This window comes from Engraulis encrasicolus, chromosome 1 (assembly GCF_034702125.1).
Source record: "Engraulis encrasicolus isolate BLACKSEA-1 chromosome 1, IST_EnEncr_1.0, whole genome shotgun sequence".
NCBI lineage: Eukaryota > Metazoa > Chordata > Actinopteri > Clupeiformes > Engraulidae > Engraulis > Engraulis encrasicolus.
The window spans coordinates 37,749,392-37,773,105 of NC_085857.1; the positions used below are offsets into that span (position 1 = coordinate 37,749,392).

The 23,714-nt window shown below is 43.3% G+C and overlaps 1 protein-coding gene across 1 annotated transcript in view; it reads right to left on the reverse strand.

Annotated features, from left to right (window-relative positions):
- card14 (caspase recruitment domain family, member 14) overlaps positions 1-23,714 on the reverse strand; it is a 40,586-nt gene that overhangs the window by 15,487 nt on the left and 1,385 nt on the right. Inside the window, exons 2-13 of the mRNA XM_063201623.1 lie at positions 22,396-22,533; positions 15,475-15,647; positions 14,982-15,134; positions 13,933-14,091; positions 13,307-13,426; positions 12,657-12,782; positions 10,699-10,848; positions 8,143-8,343; positions 7,295-7,395; positions 4,536-4,591; positions 3,858-3,924; positions 1,319-1,538 (exon numbers count right to left, since the gene is read on the reverse strand). Of these exons, the coding sequence (XP_063057693.1) occupies positions 1,319-1,538; positions 3,858-3,924; positions 4,536-4,591; positions 7,295-7,395; positions 8,143-8,343; positions 10,699-10,848; positions 12,657-12,782; positions 13,307-13,426; positions 13,933-14,091; positions 14,982-15,134; positions 15,475-15,647; positions 22,396-22,533 (1,664 nt within the window). The remainder of the gene's footprint in view (positions 1-1,318; positions 1,539-3,857; positions 3,925-4,535; positions 4,592-7,294; positions 7,396-8,142; positions 8,344-10,698; positions 10,849-12,656; positions 12,783-13,306; positions 13,427-13,932; positions 14,092-14,981; positions 15,135-15,474; positions 15,648-22,395; positions 22,534-23,714) is intronic.

Genomic DNA, 23,714 nt, shown 5'->3' on the forward strand with positions numbered 1-23,714 from the left:
TGGGGATAACCCTCGTCGCCCTGGGACTCAGTCCCCAAGGGCCACACACAGTTCTACTTCTAACTTCTGCTTTCACTGCACGCAAGGTAAAAGCACAGATGGCTACAAAGTCACAGGTGACGTCACTGAAATATCAATATCACTGCAACTGTCAAAAGGTATATTTTCACAGGTCTGAATGGTTCAAGTCTGAAGAAACTTTTCAATGGTCTAGCCAAAATCTAGCCTTGTTTATTTTTCATGTATAGCCTAAATGTTTTTGTTTCTGTTTTGTAAATTGTTCTGACGTAGATATCATTTTATTCCATTGGGACGGTATACGGTATGCTGTCCCCCAAGGGACCACACGTCTCACTTCTCTTTTCACTGCACGCAAGGTAGGCACGCATAGTAGCTGCTGATTATCTGTTAGACAATCTACCTCTGCTGCACGCAAACGCACACAAAAGCACACACAATTAAGTTGCCATGCTGCCTTAGACTTGTAAGTTAACTCAACTCGAGGCTTAACTGAGTTGGAGGCTTTCTCAAGCTGAGCTAACTTACAAACTTAAGGCAGCAGGGTAATTTCCTTTTTTTACGTTTAACTGGCTGTAATGTTTCAATGTGCACAGACACATGGACGAACATCCTCTCAGTATTTGCTATCTTTACCAGTCTACACTGGCTGTCTGGAGCAGGCATCTGAAGTGGTTTACCATGAACTCCTGAAGCCTGAAAAGACTGAACTATATCATTACAAACATTCCTATGACATTACTGAGCTTCCTTAAAGGTATTTTTTGCAGTTTCTCTCCAGAATTCATGCTGGCCATTCACAAATGTTACCAGTTTTTCACAAATACACACAAATACATGTGTGTCAGATCTCACACACATCCCGTTCCTTTTTTGCCGGTTGCAGGGTCAAAGCCTAAAGTTCATGTAGGCAAGGACGAACCGCACACTGATGAGCTCTAGCCTGATTATCATCGATGTTCCAATCTCTTCGAGACTTGGTCTGACCAAGAGCATAACAATTAACATTTCCCGAACGGCATGGTTGACCCGCCTTCCTTGGTCTGCTTATGTTTGTTTGCTTACCGACAAAGTGGGAGGAGTTCCCGTATTTTCGGGAACTCAGAAAGTATACTGCATTGCTCTTGACCTGACTAGTTGCAGTGCTGAAAGGTGTTGCATCCATAGGAGGGCACAGGCTGGCTAGATGAGCTATTTAACCCATTTTTATTTGGGCGACATTTCGGGCCACCATGGCCCTTCATCCTTGCCAACAGTACATGACTCTCCATTGCTGCCATGCTGTGTGGTGTAGTCTCACCTCCAGGATCTGGGCTCCGGGGCTGACCCCGGCCGTCTGCGCTGACGAGTCCTCGGTGACCTGCCGCACGAACACCCCCGTCTTGTTGCCCCCCACTACCTGGATCTGCTTCAGCAGCGAGGTGCCCCCCTGCAGCGAGAGCGTGAGCACCCGGCCCGTCATGCGCAGCGCCTGGGGCCGCGAGCGCATCAGGAAGGGGGGCGCCGAGGCGCGGGACACACTGCCACACAGGACAAGAGAGCAGGAGAGTTAGTAAGCTACGCCAACTACACACTGCCACACACGATGACAAGAGGATTGGAGAGTTAGTACGCAAACTACACACTGCCACACACGACAAGAGGATTGGAGAGTTAGTATGCAAACTATACACTGTTACACACGACAAGAGGATGGGAGAGTTAATACTAAAAATGCACTCAACATGCTGTCACACATGACAGAAAACAGGACAGTTATACTCAAAAGTACACAAGAATACACATGCATACACACATACACAGTATAACAATTGTTATACTGTTCCACTTGACAGAGAGAGTGTTATATTTCCGTATCAGCTGTTCTTGATAACTGATATTTGAGTATTATCTTTATGGTAACACTTTATTTTAGGGACACATCTATTAGCACTAATACATAAAATATTAATGCATGTGTAAGTAACTTGTAAGGCATGTACTAAGCAAAATAAGACAGTTGTTAAGCATGTATTCACAAATGTCTTGTTCATGCACAATAAGGGATTTATTACCAATATAACCTTAGTAAGGACCTAGTAGACCTAGATTTCTATTTATGTGTAAGCAGTAAGGGCCAGAATACAATGTGTATAAGCTCCTGGTACACTGTGTGAACAAACCCTGAACAGTGTGAAAACAGATGTGGAATAAGGGTCCCTATTCTAAAGTGATGCATTGCTCAGCCCAGATGGCTTAGGGCCCCCGCACTACCTAGGGCCCCCACTCTACGTCCCCGTCCCCCCCCCCCGGGAAGCAAAGTGTAAGAACATTTCAGAGTCTTCATTAGTCTCAGTAAGTATGAAGATTTCACTTATTCCACTCATTATGACAATGAGTAATTGGAATCATTATATAGCAAGGATTGGACGTAAAGTTATCAATGACGGTGGGTGGTGAGATGTCATTTTTTTCATACACCAATTAGTTTTAATTGTAAAAACCCTACAATAAATGCAGAATATAACGATGAGTAATAGTTTGGAAGCGAAACTAAGCTATTCCTTTCTGATAAATAAGTTAATGTTTGAGAAACTTAGCTACAAGAAGTGCAGTGCATGATGGGTAGGCTACGCCCTTAGTCAGAAATGCAATGCATGGCCAATGCAGCAATGATAATATTTCTGTTGTTACGTACATGGCAAATTGTTTGGATAGCAACTAAATTTCACAAGTGAGGGGAGGAGCTAAGAACGTAGGCTCAGAGCTGGGTAGGTTGTCTGTTGGCCTAGATTGCGTACCCATCATGCACTGCACTTCTTGAAGCTAATGTTCTCAAACATTCACTTAATTATCACAAAAGAGTAGTTTAGTTTTGCTTCAAAACTATTATTCTAATGTTCTGCATTTATTTTGGGTTTTTTTACAATTAAAACTCAGTGGTACATGAAAAAAAATTACATCTCACCAACCCACCGCCATTGACAAGTGTACGTTCAATCCTTGCTATATATAGGCTCTTGTTACCTCCCTCTCACTGATATGAAGAAGAGAAAACTAGATGATCCAGCTGTGTAAGTATTAATTATTTGATATACCCTTACACTTTGTAGATCGGGGGGGCTAGTTAGTGCAGGCCTGGGTGGTGTGGGGGCCCTAGGACTTTGGTAGTGCAGAGGCCCTGAGCCATCTGGGCTGACCAATGCATCACTTTAGAATAGGGACCCTTATTCCACATCTGTTTTCACACTGTTCAGGGTTTGTTCACACAGTGTGTCGGGAGCTTATACACATTGTATTCTGCCACTTACTACTTACTAATAAATAGAAATATAGGCTTACTGGTCCTTACTAAGGTTATATTAGTAATAAATCCCTAATTGGGCATGAACAAGACATTTGTGAATACATGCTTAACAACTGTCTTATTTTGCTTAGTACATGCCTTACAAGTTACTTACACAGGCATTAATATTGTATGTATTAGTGCTAATAGATGTGTCCCTAAAATAAAGTGTTACCATCTTTATTATCTTATATTATCTGAATATTATATTTAGTATTATGTCACGGTATATTGGTGGGAACACAGATAATTGATGACATAGGCCTATGTAGGCAATGTATGTAACTCTTTCCGCTGCTGACATATATAATAACTGTTATACCGCTGTTATTACAAACACAAAACTGTTGCTTTTCTGGCAGGTATAAATCGTACAGTATGTCTCTGTTCTGGCCCTGGAAAGCAGGGTATTGTTTTGTGATTGCAACACTGTTAAGGTGTGGACTGGTTTCTAATAGATACTGGCTTGAAGTGACCCATCTCTCCTGACGATCATGTAGCAGTCATGACTTACTTGTCAAGGCTGTTGCATTTCTCACTAAGAGCTGGGAGGGTGGCAGACTTGGGAGGGGCACAGCTGTCTGTAAGCAAAAAAATCCCTTATGGTCACACATCATTAGAGAGGGGAGTGGAAAAATACAGCCTCCCTCATGGAGTACTGTACACACACGTAGTGTAAGTGATGTGCGCACATCCAGTAAAACAGGTGCTGGATCAAACAAACGTGCGTAAAGGAAGAAAGAAAAATCCACACACTGTTGCTGCTCACCGATTTATTGGACACGTTTCGACCTCAGGCACTCAGGTACTGACGAAGACTGCCTGAGTTTGAAACGTTGTGTTCACTGAATCGGTGAGCAGCAACAGTGTGCGGATTTTTCTTTCTTCTTTTACGTACTTTTTACGTACCTTTATCGGTTACTCATACATACAGTAAACGCACACGCACATGCACACGCACACACACACACACACACACACACACACACACACACACACACACACACACACACACACACACACACACACACACACACACACACACACACACACACACACACACATCATATCTCTCTGTGCAATGCTTCTCTAAGTTCTTACAGAAGCAGCAGTACCAGTTTTTTGGGGAAGTCTTTATTGTCACATTGCAACCTCATTCAAATGTGAACTTGTGAATTATAACTTGATTTACCTTTAGGTATAATGACGTATTCACAATCAGAAAAGGGACTGTCATCCGTCTCTCCACTGCGGAAAAGAAATGAGAGGGAGAACTGGGATCAGTTGAAATCTCAAAGGAAAGGGTTAAACCAGGCTCATTTACTCTATGGAGTCATGGAGTAATGTTTATTTTTTACAATGTCTTGTTTAGTGTATCTACATGTATATATTTGTAATATTATGTACTTTCATTGAGCATACCTAATCCTATGGTACATTTACTACAGGTACTATTTGGCTATGACATTAACATTCATTTTAAGTAACAGATTCAGACTGGGTTATTACCATTTTGGTAACAGCAACCTCATAATAGAAACCTTCAAAAGACCAAAAAAACATCTTTATCAGTCTCTCCACAAGTTATTATCAGGTGCCAGCATCAGAGTGACAACTGTGACAGATTGACAGGTTTCAGAGGGAGAGTGAGTGTTGTTGGTTTCTGTGTGCTTCACTGAGCACTCGTACTGAAGCTCTAAGAGCACTCGAGACTCAGCCATGTAGGTGGCATTTGGGTGGTTTATTTATGATGACAAAAGGTCATCGGTGTCATGGAAGTTAATTTGGATAACAAATTGTTGTTTCAAGGATCCATTTACGTCTGATTAAAAGCGACGATGACCTGCACACAGATGAGACACATTTGTCCCCATTTTATTTTTCAGACCCTCTTTTGCATTTGAGTCATATCAATATTTATAACACCCTCCTATGTACAGTAAACATATATCATGAACACTGTTCATTAAACAGTAATGTCACATAACTTGACACTGTGAATTTGCCTGACATTTCATTTAATTAGTATTTTATAGGATGTATTGAAGGTATAACAAAGTCTGAATAACCCTCTATGCTAATAATATTCATATTTTCTGTTTATAAAGGGTTAATATTAGCTTACATTTACAGAAATTAAAATGGAATTCTTCAAATGGAGTTTCTTTTCGAACTATGGTCTTTAAAAAAAGAACTCGTTCTGTTGAACACGCTTTCATCACATCTCGTAAACACATCTCCGATGTAATTTCAATGAACCATGAAAATGCCCATAGCAGAGAAGTTTCTGTGTTGGAAAAAAGATTGGGCAAAAGATTAACCAGGGTGATATCTTGCAGCTACTGTATGAGGGCCCTTTCACTGTCAGTGAAATGAGGAAATTTGTGGAAAAGGGGAAAGTGACATCCACCAAATATGTAAATAATATGCAAATACCTGCATTCTACGAATGTTCTCTCTCTCTCTCCTCCTGTGTGTTTGTGTGTGCGTGTGTGGTGTGTGTGTGTGTGTATGTGTGTGTGTATTTGTGTGTGTGTGTGTGTGTGTGTGTGTGTGTGTGTGTGTGTGTGTGTGTGTGTGTGTGTGTGTGTGTGTGTGTGTACTGTACGTGTGTGTGTGTTTGTGTGCGTGTGTGTGTGTGTGTGCATGCACACGTGTGCACACGTGCGTGTGTATGTCTCTGTGTGTACGTGTTTGTGTACCAGGGAAGATAACTTACAGTGGGCCTACGTTTGAATATATATCCCATTACAGCTGACAACCTTGTTATTTGGGAACAGGGAACAGAGTATTGGTTACAGTTCCTGGAGCAATGTAGCGTCAGGTGCCCTGCTCAAGGACAGTTCAGCCAAAGATAGCGATTAGGGAAAGGTACAGTAAGTCTTGGATTTCAACCTGCAATCCTCTGATCCAAAAACCAACTCCCTAATCACCAGCGCCGGATTAAGATGGCCTGGGGCCCCTTGGCTCCAGGTTGCTGTGGAGCCCCCCGGAGCGCAAATTTTGTGAAATTTACATAGTGTCATAATAACCAGCTAGGAATTAAGGATAACATGTCTACCAACTGTAGTCAACATGACAAATGATTTTTTTCAACATTGCATCTGTTATAATTCTGCAATTTTCTACTTTATTCCAGTCAGGAGCCCCCTGGCAGGTAGGGGCCCCTAGGCTGCAGCCATATCTAACCTCTGTGCGTTAATCTGGCACTGCTAGCCTCTAGGCCAGTGTTTCCCAACAGGGGTGCCGTGGCACCCTGGGGTGCCGCAGGCCCCCCTCAGGGGTGCCGCGGAAACGTGGCTGATAAATAAATTATGTAATATAATACATATTTGTCTAAATTAATAAATGAATGCTTAGTCAGTGGAATCTTTCATCTGCCATTTACGCACAATAAAGTAAATTTAGGTCTCCCCAGTAAGCTGTAACTTCGAACGTAGGTTGTATGACATCTCCAAATGTGTTAATTTTCTAAGCTTGTATGGTATCGGATGCGATGCCATGTTAAAGCTTGTTGGCTTGGAGTGCCTTGAAATTTTTCATGAATTGAAAGGGTGCCTCGCCTAAAAAAAGGTTGAGAAACACTGCTCTAGGCAACAGTTACACTGCTAATCACCCTCTAGGCCACGGCTACCCCCGACAAGTGTACTAGAGATGACAGGAATGACCATAGGTATGCACAGATAGGAACGGGGTGGTGCTACAACACTTGACCTTTGCCCTATTGGACAAAAATGCCCCTTTTGATTTTTTTTGTCAAAATGTAATGTGGTTCATGTAAGCATCTACAAATGCTTGACAATCAAAAGTATGAGACAATAATGCCGCGATACAATATATAGCCTCTATATAGCCTAGTAAGGCAGCCGCAAGTTCCACATGCACCGCAACCCCTCCCTCGAGCACCTGCCCCCCTAAATGTCTGTGCACGTCACTGGGAATGTCTCTCACCTGTGGTTGCTCAGCATGTCCCATTGGCGCCTGCGGAGAGACTCAGTGCCCGGAGGCTCCACCTGGTTGGAGCGAATGCTGCTGATCCCACCCTCACAAGACTGTGAAGAAAATAAAATATTATGAATAAAATAATAAAATATATAATGTAATATAAAATAATAATGAATAAAATAATGATAATTAGATAATTATGAATCTTCGTTAAAGTTCTTTCCATCTGGAATAGAACCATGCTGAAACAAATACCAAGAACAATCATTTACTGTAGCTTGTATGGGCAAATGCTGATTGTTTTTTATTTCATTTAATATGTTCAAATAGTAAACTGGTTATGTTATGGTATGTTGTGGAGAATTTTTTTCAAAGCATGGAAATTAATGATAGGAAGAAGAGGGAGGAGGGATAAAGAGAGAAACAGGCAGACAGACTACCAGATGGACACAGACAGAGATTGAGGGCCAGACAGGCAAACAGGTAGGCAGACAGATAGTCAGAAAGACAAATAGAGAGAGAGAGAGAGAGAGAGAGAGAGAGAGAGAGAGAGAGAGAGAGAGAGAGAAAGAGAGACAGAGAGAGAGAGAGAGAGAGAGAGAGAGAGAGAGAGAGAGAGAGAGAGAGTGTGTGTGTGTGTTTGTTACCTCCAGGTAGAGAGACAGACAGACAGACAGACAGACAGACAAGCAGAGGAGTCAGACAGACAGACAGGCAAACACAGAGGGTGAGAGAGAGAGAGAGAGAGAGAGAGAGAGAGAGAGAGAGAGAGAGAGAGAGAGAGAGAGAGAGAGAGAGAGAGAGAGTTAGAGAGACAGACAGACAGAGACAGAGAGAGTGTGTGTGTTTGTCACCTCCAGGTCGTCGCTCCTGGTGAGGTCTGGGTTGAGGGCGTTCATGCGGCAGAGGCGTGAGCGGGGATGGGGGCTGAGCGGAGGGGGAGCGGCAGGGGGAGGGGGGCCCTCTCCATAGAGCCTGGAGACGGGCTGGGGACTGAGAGGAGGACCCTCCATACTGGAGCCACAGCCGCTACTCTCCCAGCTGAACTCCCGCGACTGGATGAGGACAGAAATACGTGTGTACGTCACACACATGCAGATGCACACACGTACACGCACACGTACACGCACACGCACACGCACACACACACACACACACACACACACACACACACACACACACACACACACACACACACATGCACACGCAGCAAATATTTGAATGTAGCCTTGCAATGATCAACCGTGTAATATAATAATTGTGGAGCGATAACTTTAAGGCACCAACACCTAGTGTGTGCATAACTGCCCACAGACAGAGCAAAAGTTAGGCATTTGCTGCAGTATAATGGTGCTGAATTACTTATTGCTGAGTGACATCATGCTGAAGAAATGCACCACGCTGTAATGAAACTGATATTCTGCCAGTGGACATTAGCCGTGTGCTCACACACACAACATTACAGTCCTAACGTGGACACGTCGGACAGTTAATCTGTAGCAAAGTTGGCTGCTCCTACCAAGTTTTCCTGTCATACATTACACACATTCATATCTGAAGCGCTAAACACTCTTGTAAAACGGTAAAAGATGCTGTGGCTACAGGTTTCAGTTTGTTGAGGTCAAAGTTCACATGTTGGGAAAGGAAAAGTCCTGGCCTGGGTACGTCTTATACAGGGTCCTTCTCAAATAATTAGCATATTGTGTTAAAGTTCATTTTTTCCCCATAATGTAATGATAAAAAATAAACTTCAATGTTCATGTGTTCTAATTTAAAAGTATGTGCTGTCAGACAATGCTTACTTAATGCCTAAATAGACCAAACAATTTTTTGTAATTTCACAAATATTCGTGTAGGCTTAAATTTGCTATTACTTTAATAATTCAACAACTCCAAAGGAAAATTTTGTAAGCACATTCATTTAAAATGTCTTACGGTGGTGACTTAAGAACTGACGGTGGTGACAGTAATCAGCTTGTGGTGAAAGTGACCTAATTATTACCTACATTTAGCAAAATAAATAGCCCTCCGTCAATGACATCTAGCATAAACACTTTATTTTTGTGTGTGCACAGTATGTTTGTGCGTGTGTTTTTTCTTCATTTGTTAGATACTCTAGGAAGTAGGCCTAGATTATTGAAAATGTGGCATAAACAGGTTTTAAGTTGTTCAAATCAAAGCTCTTTCTTGGTTTTGTCAACAGCGTCAGACAGAATTAGAAGTAAAAAAAATATGTTTACTGTATTTAAGTGAATTACTTTTACAATTCAACATAATTGTAGATACTTATTGGAAGCATATTCTTAAAACTTGGCAAAAACATGTACCGTAAAACACATGCTTTTTTGTGAACTCCATCAGATGTCACCACCGTCAGGTTTTGTGACAAAAAACCCTCCAAATAAACCTCAGTGGAGGCTAGAGTATACGTTTGGATCACAATTATTACTAACATGTCTGGTAATGTCTCATTAACCAGCACAATTTAGTAAAACATGGAACAAGATGATGAGCGGAACAAAATCTGACGGTGGTGACATCTGATCTGACGGTGTGAGACAAAAAAAACACTCTTTTACATATTATGCATTTTTTGCTCACATTAGCCACTTCGTTTTCGCTCTGTTTCTTAGGGGCTTCATGCCACTTCTGAAAAAGTATATATTAATTAACATTAATGTAACATACTACTATTAAAACCCCAGACGGTGTTGACAGTTTATGGTTGGGACAGTACCAGTGTCCAACAAATGAACAAATTGAGTAGAAAATAGTAAACTTACAGGAGTTTCAGTGATGGTGATGTATGCAGTAGAGCTAAAGGTTTGAAAAGGGGTCCTCAGTAATGATAATGACCTTGTGCATACCTGATTTTATTGTCTTTTTAAAAAAATCTGACGGTGGTGACTAATATGCTGGACACATTTTGAGCAATCAGAAAATAGTAGTAAATATTGTTTTACACGCACTATGTGCATATCTGTAGAACCACTTCAATATGGACTTTCACATCATGGTAATATTATTCAATAATATCAGTGATTTTTACATTTTAAGTCAATTGAAATTATGATGTCTGTCCTTGGGACAGCTGTTTTTACAGGGTGTGAGCAGGTTTATAGCAATGAAAAGTAATACAATTACACTTAAATATTTCAAACGACTCTACATTTGTGTAACAGACCCCTGGGTCTTTACCTAGATCCATTTTGTTCATGAAAATGTAGTTTATTTTCAACAGAATTGGCAGTTTATTGCTGAGACATGTTTTAGCCACTTTCTCAAGAATCAGTGATGTATACAGTTTGTAATGTACTGTATTTAATGGTGCTAGTCCCTGGGTCCCCTGTCGTTATCGATATGTATAAATGATGTACTGTAGGCCTATGTAGTGGTAGTTCAGTACGTACGCGTGGCTTGTCCCTGGGTCCCCTGTCGTTGTTGCGGGCCCTCAGGTTGAAGACTTTCTCCTGGAGCTCCACCAGCTGGCTCCGCAGGATGTCCTTCTCCGCCAGGCAGCGCCCGATCTGGGCCTGGGCGTCGTCCCTCGACAGGTAGGCCTGGAGGAAACACACAAAACACACTTTACATTACATTGCATTATATTTAGGTGACCAGGAGGAAACACACAAACGCACTTTACATTCCTATACACAATATTGGAGGAAACATACAAAAGGCACGTTACATTGTATTACATTATTTAATTTTTAGCTTGCCCGGAGCAAAAACACAAACATACTTTACAGGACATTACATAATATTTAGCTTGCCTGTAGGAAACATTTAGCTTGCCCGGAGGAAATACACAAACACACTTTACATTCCTTTACACTACATTTAGCTTGCCTGGAGGAAACATGCAAACACACTTGACATGACATTTAGCTTGCCTGGAGGAAACATAACAATATACAGTGTATCAATTACATGACATTATATTTAGCTTGCCTTGAGGAAACATAACAACACATACATTGCATTACATTATGTTACATCTAGGCATGGGTGCCGTGGGGGGGGAGTGTTACAGATTCTAAGGGCCCGACAGCACTGACAGGGCCCCTGAAGGATGCTGATAACATTTTAGGGGTCCAAGATTTGAATCTTTCATGGGACCCAAAAATGTTAGCAGCGCCCCTGCATCTAGGATCTGGGTATGGGTTGGAGCGCTCACATGCACAACAAAAATCCAGGATCACTGGTCCGAGTTGGTTTGGATGACTGAAAGGGAGCTAGTGTGAAAATGCCCTTACACACTGTTGGCACAAGTTACTTACATTATATTACATTTAGGGTCTGGGTATGGCTTGGAGCGCTCACAGTGACACAGAGTGACACAGAAACACACGTAAGGCCAAAGAGTGGGAAGCATTTAACATAAACATAGCATTTCCAAGAAAGACTAACCTGACAACTGGCAAATAATTTCAGACTGCAAGTTTTCCTGTCACCCATTTCGCTACTATGGAAACCCCGTGTGAAAATCTACAGCTTTTACTTCACAATGCTTAAATTTCAGCCCTGATACTTGTGTGTGTGTGTGTGTGTGTGTGTGTGAGAGAGAGAGAGAGAGAGAGAGAGAGAGAGAGAGAGAGAGAGAGAGAGAGAGAGAGAGAGAGAGAGAGAGAGAGAGAGAGAGAGAGAGAGAGAGAGAGAGAGAGAGAGAGAGAGACCACAGGAGGCTTAAGGACATCTAATGGTGTAATGTTACACTCTCTACCTTTGAAGACAGTTATGTAAGAGCAAACCTCACAGATACAATACACAATAAAAACAGCACTGCCTCTAACTCTCTCTGTGTGTGTGTGTGTGTGTGTGTGTGTGTGTGTGTGTGTGTGTGTGTGTGTGTGTGTGTGTGTGTGTGTGTGTGTGTGTGTGTGTGTGTGTGTGTGTGTCTGTCTGTTTGCCTGTCTGCCTGTCTGTGTGTGTGTGTGTGTGTGTGTGTGCGTGCGTGTGTGCGTGTGCGTGTGCGTGTGCATGTGTGTCTGCGTCACTGCGTGCATGCGTATCCATTTAAGGTTGTGTAATCTTACTACACGTGTGTGCATTACTGTGCATATTCACACGTGTCAGGATCAGATTGGCCAACTGCTGAGAAAGGTTCTGCCTCACAGGCAGGGCGTCAGTGATGTCACTGTCCATGTAATTGTACAGGGAGAGAGAGAGAGAGAGAGAGAGAGAGAGAGAGAGAGAGAGAGAGAGAAACAGGCTTTGACGGGTGACAGTTATAAGAGTTTACTGGTAAAATGGCAAATGACTGATGGATTTTAAAATCTGCCTGCCACAGTGACTGGTGGGGAAAAAACTTTCAAAAAGTTCCACCCTGGTGTGTGTGTGTGCGTGTGTGTGTATGCGCATGACTAACCCTGTCTCTCTCCGCCTGCAGTTCTCCTAGCTGGCTCTGGAAGACGGTGCTCTTCTGCTGGTACATCTCACAGTCCAGCGTCAGCTTCTGGACCTGCAGCACCAGGTTCTCCTTCTCCTCCAACAGCTGAGAAAGAAGGATGCACACAACATACAGTAGTTGGGTTACTTTAAAGGTGCACTGTGCAGGAAATGGTCAAAACAGGTACTGCAACTACCTACGCTGCTCATTGAAACTGGGTTGCCTATTGCAAAATTTGATCTTTTTCATGAAAGTTTACTAAGTAATAAATTAATATTTTCTAGTATTTTTGAGCCACGGCTAAGGCCAATTGTGACGTTTTCCACTATTAGGGTTTTCAAGCCGACCAGAACGGAGCCGGTGCCGGTGCCCGCATCAGTTGCGTTCGGCACTTAAGAGCTCATCTGCGAACCACCCGTGTTCATACCGGGCTCTGAACTTTTACCGCACGTGACTGTGTTACCCGGATGTACCTGCTGACGGCCATGTTGTCGTCACGGTTCCCATTGCGAACCAACTTCGCGGTTCGCGAACGCTAATTTCAACGCAATTATACGTAGGTGCGGGAACAGGTACCGGCGCGGTTCTCAGTCGGCCTGAATGCGCCCTATGTGTGTAAGTGTAATCACCTCTTCAGTTGCCCTGCTCAGCCTCTCGTTGTCTTCGCTCAGTCTGCACAGTCTATCGGCCAGCTCCGAACGCCGATCCTGAGCCTCCTCCAGATCCTGGGCCAGGATATCCTCACGCGCCTGGAGAGAGAGAGGGAGAGAGAGAGGGATAGGGAGAGAGGGAGAGAGAGAGGGGGGGGGGAGAGAGAGGGAGAGAGAGAGGGGGGGTGATAAGAGTGAGAGAGAACTCAAAATGTTTGTACATTTTTAGTTAGCATATGTACATGTGATTAATCAATCAAATAATAGCAATCGATGCTGTGTGAATACCTCTGCACAACAGTTCAGAAAAGTTTATGGAGCACTTGAATTCAACAAGTCTGCATGCTCCTGCACACAGAAAATAGCATGGTAGAATTCAGTAATGGATTTCATCAAAGCAAAAAAAAGACACTTTCGGCCGAAAGCCAATTGAGCGGCCAAATCTGAGGTAGGCCTGTCTGAAAAACCTAACTTTGATCAATTTTAACTGAACTGAATGTTCGGTTTCGTTATTCGGCCAAGTGTTGCCACAAATTGACATTTCGGTGCATCTGTACAAAATAGACTTGCAGCTGATGCCTGAGGCAATTCCGAACGAGTCTTACCGGACTGAACTTCTCGGCATCCATGAGTTTGCGCCTGAGCGTGGCGATCTCGTCCCGCAGCTGCTGGCTCTCGCTGGGGGAGGTGAAGTGGAGCGAGCGCCTCCTCTGGAAGTCCTTTTCCTTCTCACACTTCCGCACGTCGCACTGCAGCTGGTAGATCTGCGGTGCAAAGCAATAACGGTTAAATATTGTTATTTTACTGCTATTATTGCATCTGTGGTTCAGCTGTAAATACATGCATGTTCATGCACACATGCATGCAAATACATTACACACAGCTTACTCAATTGACATTACACATACAGTATTGTGCATCATTTTTTCAAATTTTCAAATACATTTTTGTTAGAGCTGCTGGGCAAAAATGAAAGAAAAATGTCTGCACACTTGGATCCTGTTTTGCGTACGGCAAGCTTTTGGGTCAGCGGACCTTCCCCATAGTCAGGCCATGCCCTCCTAGTGACGCAACACCTTTGACATTGCTACTGGTCAGGTCAAGAGCAATGTAAATATCGTTTCTGATTGGGAACCCCACCCCCTTTGTCGGAAACCAGTCAAACAGTAGCAAACCCAGTGAGGCGGGTCAACCATGACGTTTGGGAAACGTCAATTGTTATGCTCCTGGTCAGACCAAATCTCGAAGAGATTTGAAAGTCAATACTTCCCCAAGCCCTGAGGAAGGTCTGCTGACCAAAAGCTTGGCGAAGTAAAGAACACGAAAAGGATCTAAGACATTTTTCTTTTCATTTTTTTCACAGTTTTTTTTTACTCCTTAATCCTTACACACACACTCCTATACAAACACACACCTGTGGATTAAGGTCCCGACAGCGCAGCATAGCGAAGGACCTTTTCTCGACAGTGGCGGCATAGCGCACATACAGCTCTCTCTCTCTTTTTTGCTCTCTCTCTTTCTCTCTCTCTCTTTCTCACACACACACACACACACACACACACACACACACACACACACACACACACACACACACGCACACACACACACGTGCATGTTCACACATTACTGTACACACACACCAACACACACACACCTCCAAGTTAAGGTCCCGGCAGCGCAGCATAGCGGCCGACCTCTCCTCGACGGCAGCCGCATAGCGCACGTACAGCTCGCACTTCTCGTCCTTCAGCTTGAGCAGGTCGCGGTTGAGGCTGGACAGGTGGCCGCGGACCCGTGTGTTCTCCTCCTGGAGGGTGAACGATGGTGTAAAAAAGCAGCGAAATTTCGGGAAAACAGGTGCTTTTAGCGGGCGAATTTCAATCTCAACATGATAGTTACATTGCATTGCACTTAGATGACCCTTTCAGCGACATACAGTCATTATTTTTTCAGGGTATTGGTTACAGGCCTTGGAGCAATGTGGGGTTAGGTGCCTTGCTCAAGGGCACTTCAGCCATGGATGTAGATGTAGGGAGAGGTCAGGGGGGATTCGAACCTGCAACCCCTAGATTGAAAGACCAACTCTCTAACCACTAGGCTATGGCTGAAAGCTAGATACAAATGGTGGCCTTAATGGCGTTCCATACCTGGATGGGCTGGAGCTCAGCGGCGCGCTCCGACGCGGTGGCCAGCTCCGCCTTGAGACGGGCCAGCCGCTCCCTGCCCTGGTCGGCCTCCTGACGCACCTCGCACAGCTCCTTCTGCATGGAGGTCACCGCCCGCACCAGGTAGTCCGTCAGCTCCGAGTACTTGATCAGGCCTATGGGGAAGGAAAGAAAAAAATACGTGTTAGGTGGTGTGGTGGCTCAATGAGCTGAGGTGCCATACCTTTATGCCGCCGACCCGGGTTCGAATCCGACCCGAGATTCTATGCCGGTCACGCTTTCACACTGTCTCATATAAAGTCACAAAAAAGCCCAAAAAGAAGGGGGGGCGTTTGGGCATAAAAGGTTGAGAACCACTGATATAGATGATTATTTTGTCATTGTCATTTCCATTGTGACAATGATAGATGTTACAAAACATCATCATAACCCTTCTCTGAGTTGAATTATTGTCAGCTAGGACACAAACTCCTACTTCAATCAATCAATTTATCAATCAAGCAATAAAATATTTATATAGCACATTATCATACTGAGATGTCATTCAATGTGCTTGATAAAGTCGCTGGTCAGGTAACCTTCCCGGCAGGGAAAGGGGTGGAGGAGGAAGACATAATAGAGAACATACGGTAGCTGCTAATTCATCATAATCTCACTTCAGTCATTTCCACTGTGACAATAACGGTTGACAGAAGCCATTGTCTTACTGTTCTTCACAGAAGCCAAGCCCTGAAACTCCTATAGAGTGAAACCCTCCACGCATTGAAGAATGTCATGTGTGGTTAGGCTTCCTCTCTCATAATGAATGTTTTATTAGTGTTGACACACGGGGCTTCACTGTCAAACAGGGACGGATTATGACTCAAAGGGCCCCTGGGCCAGAAAACAAGAACCCCCCCCCACACTCCCCCTCCTTGGCTGTTGCTAGATTACAAAAACATTCCGTGTTTTAGGCCAGATTTTAGAGACCCAATATTGTTGGGGGTTCGGGGTTATGTCCCCCGCGAAAATTAAAAAATGCAGTTGTTAAAAATGTGATTTTGACACATTATGAAAAAGGAAATAGAGGGATAGCCTTCAGGGCCCCCTAGCCTCTTGGGGCCCTAGGCCTGGGCCCAGTAGCCCTGTGGTGTAGTAATCCACCCTCGCAGAGAAACCTTCAATCACTGAAGCCTGCAATCAGTGAGAGAATCCTTCCATCTTGTCTCATCATGGAGGCGTGACATGGTATTGTTTTGGACATGCAAGTGACTGACAGGAGAGATGGGCCAGATACATATATAGGTAGCTGTCATTTTTAAATGGGGTGTGGTCATGGCAGTGTGCCAGTTGGACACTGAGTGTGTGAGAGTGAGAGAGGGTGTTTCTGTGTGTGTGTGTGTGTGTGTGTGTGTGTGTGTGTGTGTGTGTGTGTGTGTGTGTGTGTGTGTGTGTGTGTGTGTGTGTGTGTGTGTGTGTGTGTGTGTGTGTGTGTGTGTGTGTGTGTGGATGTGTGTGCGTGTGTGTGTGTGCGTGTACATGTGGATGTGTGTGCTTCGATTTTGACCAATTTTGCACAAAACAGACTATATATTCATAATTTTCATATGAGTGAATGTGAAGAAAGGTGACAGGGCTTCTTTTACAGCCTAAGTCAATAACCAGGGGAGAGCACAGGGACAGGAGTGGACAAAGGATGGAACAGTAGAAGGCGAAGGGGGTTATATTTAAAGGGGATGATTGGTTTAGATCAAAGGTAATTTCATTGTCATTTCAATTTCATTCTAGGGGAGCAGCCACACACACATAATGGCTAATATAGTTTTTGGTAGATAAAAGACAGAAATCGAAAGGGAATGAGAGAGGAAGAACAGAGAAAAGAGGAGGAGAGGAGAGGAGAAGAGAGAAGGAGGAATGCATAGAAAAGGAGAAGGAGTAGAAAGGGGAGAGGAGAGGAGAAGCGAGGAGGACAGAAGATGAGAGGAGAGGAGATGAGAGGAGAGGGGAGGTGGAGAGGAGAAGGAGCAGAAAGGGGAGAGGAAAGGAGAAAGAGAGGAGGAGGAGAAGGGAGGGGGAGAAAGGGTAGAGGAGAGGAGAAGAAGAGGAGGAGAAGGGAGGAGGAGAGGAGAGGAGAGGACAGGATAGAAGAGAGGGGAGACGAGAGAAGGAGGAGATGAGATGAGAAGAGGGGAGCAGAGAGAATGTTGACATTAATTGTAAGAATCAAAATCATGGTAAAAATCTCTGTGTACTGTATGATAAGATTGTGAGTTGTCTTATTAATAGTGGTAAGTCTCTGTGTAACAATAAATGTAAACAACAAAATGTGAGGCCAGGGTGGAATGATCATGTAGCTGATCTTCATGTGGAAGCCAAAAATGCTTTTAAAGCCTGGGTAATCGCAGGGAGACCAAGACACGGTCCTGAGTGTGAACGCAAGAAACTGGGAAACGCCCGATTTAAATATGCTTTACGGTTTATCAAAAGACATGAACTGGCCATGAGGGCTAACTCCATGGCAAAGAAGCTTCAGAATAATAATGTCAATGAGTTCTGGAAAGAAGTGAAGGTCATAAATAATAGTAAAATGCCACTGCCCTCTAGTGTTAATGGGGTCACTGGCTCCGAACAGATTGCACAACTCTGGAGCGAACATTATGGTGGTATTTTTAACTGTGTTAAGAGTGAAGAGTTTCATGTAGGTAATGTATCTTTTAATGATAATGTGATGATTAGACCTGATGTAGTGCAATATGCCATTGAGAAACTGTCTATGAACAAAGCCTGTGGGCCTGATCAGGTAACAGCTGAGCATCTAAAATATGCCTGTAGGAGGTTACCAATCTTGCTTGCATTGTGTTTTACTGGCCTTTTAATGCATGGAATACTACCTGAAACGATGATGTCAGTTTTGCTAGTGCCAGTGATTAAAGACAAAACTGGCAATATTTCCAGCATTGATAACTACCGGCCAATTGCTCTGGCCAGCATTATCTCTAAGTTGGTAGAAGTGATTATTTTAGATATGCTCAGCGACTATGTTGAAACCACAGACAACCAGTTTGGCTTTAAGACCAAACTTGGAACAGACCTGTGTATGTACGCTCTCAAGGAAATCATAAATAACTACAAAAGACATAATTCCACTGTTTTCCTGTGCTTCCTAGATGCTTCTAGGGCCTTTGACAGAATTAACCATGGCAAATTATATCACAAACTTCAACAGCGAGGTGTTCCATCCTACCTGATAAGGATCCTGCAATACTGGTACACTAATCAAACAATGCAAACAAGATGGGGCAGTAGCCTATCTACACCCTTCCATGTAACAAATGGGGTAAGACAGGGTGGCATCTTATCCCCTGTTCTATTCAATGTATATATGGATGAGCTATCCAGTAATCTTAAGCAGTGTAAAACTGGGTGTATGGTGGGTGACAAGGTAATTAATCATCTCATTTATGCTGATGATCTGGTTATCATGTCCCCATATAGTGCTGGGCTTCAGCAATTGCTTAATGTGTGCTCCAGTTATGGACTCCTATTTGACATCAAGTTTAATCATAAAAAAAGTGTGATTTTAATTGTGAGAACTAAGGAGGACCAAAAACAAAACTTCCCCTCGTTTTTTCTGTCTAACAGCTCTCTTGATGTAGTGTGTAAAGTGCGGTATCTGGGTCATATCATTACTGATGACCTGTGTGATGATGATGATATCCAGCGTCAGTGTCGTAAATTATATGCACAGGCCAATATGTTGGCACGCAGGTTCCATATGTGCACAGATGATGTCAAGGTTAATCTCTTTAGAGCCTACTGCACACCTTTTTACACAGCACACTTATGGTGTAAATACCATACAGCTAAGCTGAAGAAGCTGCAAGTGGCATACAATGATGCGTTTAGGATTCTCCTTCAGTTCCCAAGATGGACGAGCGCAAGCACTTTATTTGTCAATTGTAGTGTCCCCACTTTTCATGCACTGCTGAGAAATTTTATGCATAGATTTATGGGTAGACTTGCTGGATCAAGCAATGGTATAATATCTACTCTTTATGATACCAGGCAGAGTGATACAAGGTACTTCTCTGAATTGTGGCAGCACTGGTATAGATGTTTATATGTTTTCAAATGAACTGGTGCTTTGTGATGTACTTGTCTGTTTTTGTATGTGTTTTTTCTGTCTTTTTATGTATCTTATATGGAACTTTTTGAGTCTGTAATAAAGTTTTCAATAAAATAGAGGAGGAGGAGGAGAGGAGAGAAAAGGAGAAGGAGAGGATGAAAAGAAGGGAGGGGGAGAGGAGAGGAGAGGTGGAGACGGGAGGAGGAGAGGGGAATGTGTCTGAGGCAAGAGGGGGGGGGGGGGTATTTCCATTTCCACGCATCATGAATTCCATTTAGAGATGATTAACTTTGACAGGTTGAAGATAGAACCCCAACCTACACACACACACACTCACCCACACACACATACACAAGCACATACACACGCAGGCACATACACACACACACATACACGCACGCACGCACACACACATGCACGCATGCATGCACACACGACCACAAGCACACACACACACACACACACACACACACACACACACGCACACGCGCACACACACACACACACACACACACACACACACACACACACACACACACACACACACACACACACACACACACCACTTCAACATCACATCACTCACACTTACACACATACAGTATTTTCTCAACAGACGTGTATGTGATGTGATGTGGTCACGGTGTGGTTTTGCAAAAGCTATGATATGACATGTCTGACAGTCTTAAAGTATAGAGAGGCTTAAGACGGAGGACGGGAGGGAGGACATGCGTAAACCCCTTCTGGACATTTTTATTTCCTCCCAAAGCCAACAGCAGGTACATTTATCAAAATGCCACATCAGCACAATGTGCTGCAAAGTGATAACAGAAAATTGACCGAGCAAGAATGAAGAGGGCACTGAAAGAGAAAGAGAGAGAGAGAGAGAGAGAGAGAGAGAGAGAGAGAGAGAGAGAGTGCGAGAGAGAGAGAGAGAGAGAGAGAGAGAGAGAGAGAGAGAGAGAGAGAGAGAGAGAGAGAGAGAGAGAGAGAGAGAGAGAAAGAATAGTATCTTCTGAAAGCTGCTTGATAACAACAGAAACTTGAGCACCTCTCCTAACATGCCTTCTAGAAAGAAAATAAACACTGACAGAGAAACACGTCAACAACACAACAATAGTTACAACCACAATAGCTACAGTACAGTCAGCACTTCATCATTCAAACCCAATGTCTGCAGGCTGATAATACTAACATTTTGGTTTCACCTGTGCGTGGTTTGTTTAGCTAGGAGTTTTAACGTTTACATAATGTGTCAAAAATTTAAAAAAAATTGAGGAGTCATACAACTAAAATGGTTTTCATCTTGTCAACTACTTATCACTTGACCAGGAAGTATGACGGTGCATCCTCTTATCTTGTTTTCAGGTCACCGAAACTTGTCTTGCCACATCTGGTTGCACATACTACAAACGTAGGTATATTTCCAGAGAGGCGATGCTGTTTTTGTCTTTAAGGTAGAGTATGTAGGCTGGTGGCCAGAGTAGGCATTGCAACAACATATATGCTGCTCACTGCCACCATGCTTCCCATTCTCAAATTTGATCTTTTCATTACTAGTTAGTAGTAGTGAACTAACTGGTTTGACTAAAAGTACAGTACGTTTTGCAGCTAAGGATGTCTATTACTGGGAATTCGAAATGGCAGACACCTTTTTATGTATGAAATATGTCACTTTCCCAGACATAATGGATAGTTAAAAACTGATGGGGGTGGAAAATACTCGTGAAAAAGCTAACACCTGTGAATGGGCAGCATCAAGTAGCCTCTGTGCAGATGGGCCCACCGGCGGACCATTCACTCTTTGGCTTAAAAGACTCACCTACATCATAACAACATTGCTATGACATTGTCGAGAGCTTTAAGTAGGCCTAATAGATTAAGACTTGGTCATTACAATTTTGGTGACAGTAACGTTATAACATGCTCTGCGTAAAGGGTCTAAAGTAAACTAATACAACTATGACATACTCTACCTTAAAGGCTTACCTGTGATTCACTCACTTCACATTGTTCTCATGTGCACTGAACTTGAACAATGTTTCGGCCAACTCACTATCAGCAGGCAAGTTTTTTGGGACACGGTAACTTGTTTGACCACATCTGCATTTCCGGCGGCAGCCTTTCTGTGTGTAAGAGGCTCTGTGCTGTTTTAGCTCCGAGCCTGCCTGTTACTGCCTAAGGTAAACAACTCACCCGAAGAGGGTCTTGACTACCAAAATATGTTGAGCGCAATAAATGCATGTGTGAGCTTCTGTCTATTATTTTTACTCACTGCTATTTAAGGGATAACGGCCTGGGAGGTGACCGGTTCAATGAAGTTAATGGCGAGTCGGAGGCTTATGCACGTCGCCAGACTTGCCTTCACCAAGACTGTAACTTAATCGAACTGGTCTACCTCGACGGCAGTTATCCTAATCTCCCACTAGGGTAGAATATTTTTTATATTGTATATGCTATTGTTTGTTACGTAAATTGTAGGAATCATTTCAACTGTACCAGAATCTAGCGTCGACCAACTTAGACGCTTCTCCATCTGACGCATCTAACTTAGAATCTTCGTTTGGAATGCAGTGTGTGATTGTTTAACTACCGACATGATTCCTACAACGTTATCCCTTAGATACTGTCAACATTCCAAACCAAGACAACATGCGCGTCCAAGTTAGACACTTGACCAGTTTGACGATATTAATGGTCACCCCACCATGGACAATTCCATAGTGAAGGGATGTAATACTATGATTACTATCGTGTAATGGATGTTGTACAGGGATTTTGCCTATATCTTAACTCACCACTGAAGCCGGAGGGTTCGACGCTGGGCTTGCGTCCGGTGATCTGGGTGTAGGTGGAGGGGTAGTGGATCATCAGGCTCTCCAGTAGGGCCACCGCACCGTTTCGACCACGCGTATGCAGAATGTCCAGCATGTGGCCTGCAGGGGGGGCAGGATCAATGGTCAAGAAGACACGTATGAATCACCACATACACAATCGTATAATTATATAACCTAACAGGAGAGACAGACAGGAAGACGGACAGACAGACAGGGCCTGTCAGCGTTTTTCATGTCAGTATTTCATTGTTGTTGTCCTGTTCCTGCGCAAATATACACAATGAAACCCCACAAGAGTAGATGGCTCAAAGGTTGTGGGGTCAAGGTCAAAGTATACTATGCGTTTGTCCTCCTATGAGACAGTTCATACTGAGGCCACAGATGTTGTTTGACAGTGTCAAGATTTACCAGTATGACCTGTGGGTCAGATCAATACACGATGAGTATGTATCATTGCAATTTTTATATTGTGTTGTTTGTTGTACATAACTGATAGTGAGACCAAAAGTGTCTTGTTTCAATGTTTCAGATTTGTTACTCTTGAAAATCTATAGTTTGATTTTCCTATACCGTATGTTCCATCTATTGCACTTGAATTCATTTTGTAGAAGTACACTCCTTAGATTTGTTTCTATGTACTTATGTATAAGCACATGGGAAAAAATCTAAGGAATGTACTTCTATACACCGATATCAACGTTACTGATAAGAAATGTTAGGTCATTTTCTGTGAAAGCCATGTCTATGTTGACACACAGTGTTTACATAACAAGCCCCTATTCAGTCCTCAGGCTGGTCAGATCTATTTTCAGCACGACCTCCACAGCTCTGCAGTTCTAACTGTACCTGCATATTGTCTTTCATTCTGCTTTAGTTTCTCAAACATGCAATTCATTCTGTCAGTGATTGCACTTGTATTTAAAGAGCATCAGCTAGTGCAGACCCTTATTACTCAGAATCCTTTAATTAAGGTTGTAAACAATGTCACCGCGAGTACACACAAAAAATAAACACACCAACACCGTACAGTACTGTACATACACACAGACGCAGATTTGATGACAAAGAGACCGAAACAGGCACACACATGCGGACACATACACACACACACGCGCGCACGCACACACACACACACACACACACACACACACACACACACACACACACACACACACACACACACACACACACACACACACACACACACACACTGCAGGGGTGAAACCAAGAGTGGCACCAACAGTAAGCAGAGGACCAAGATCAACAAAACGACAGACATC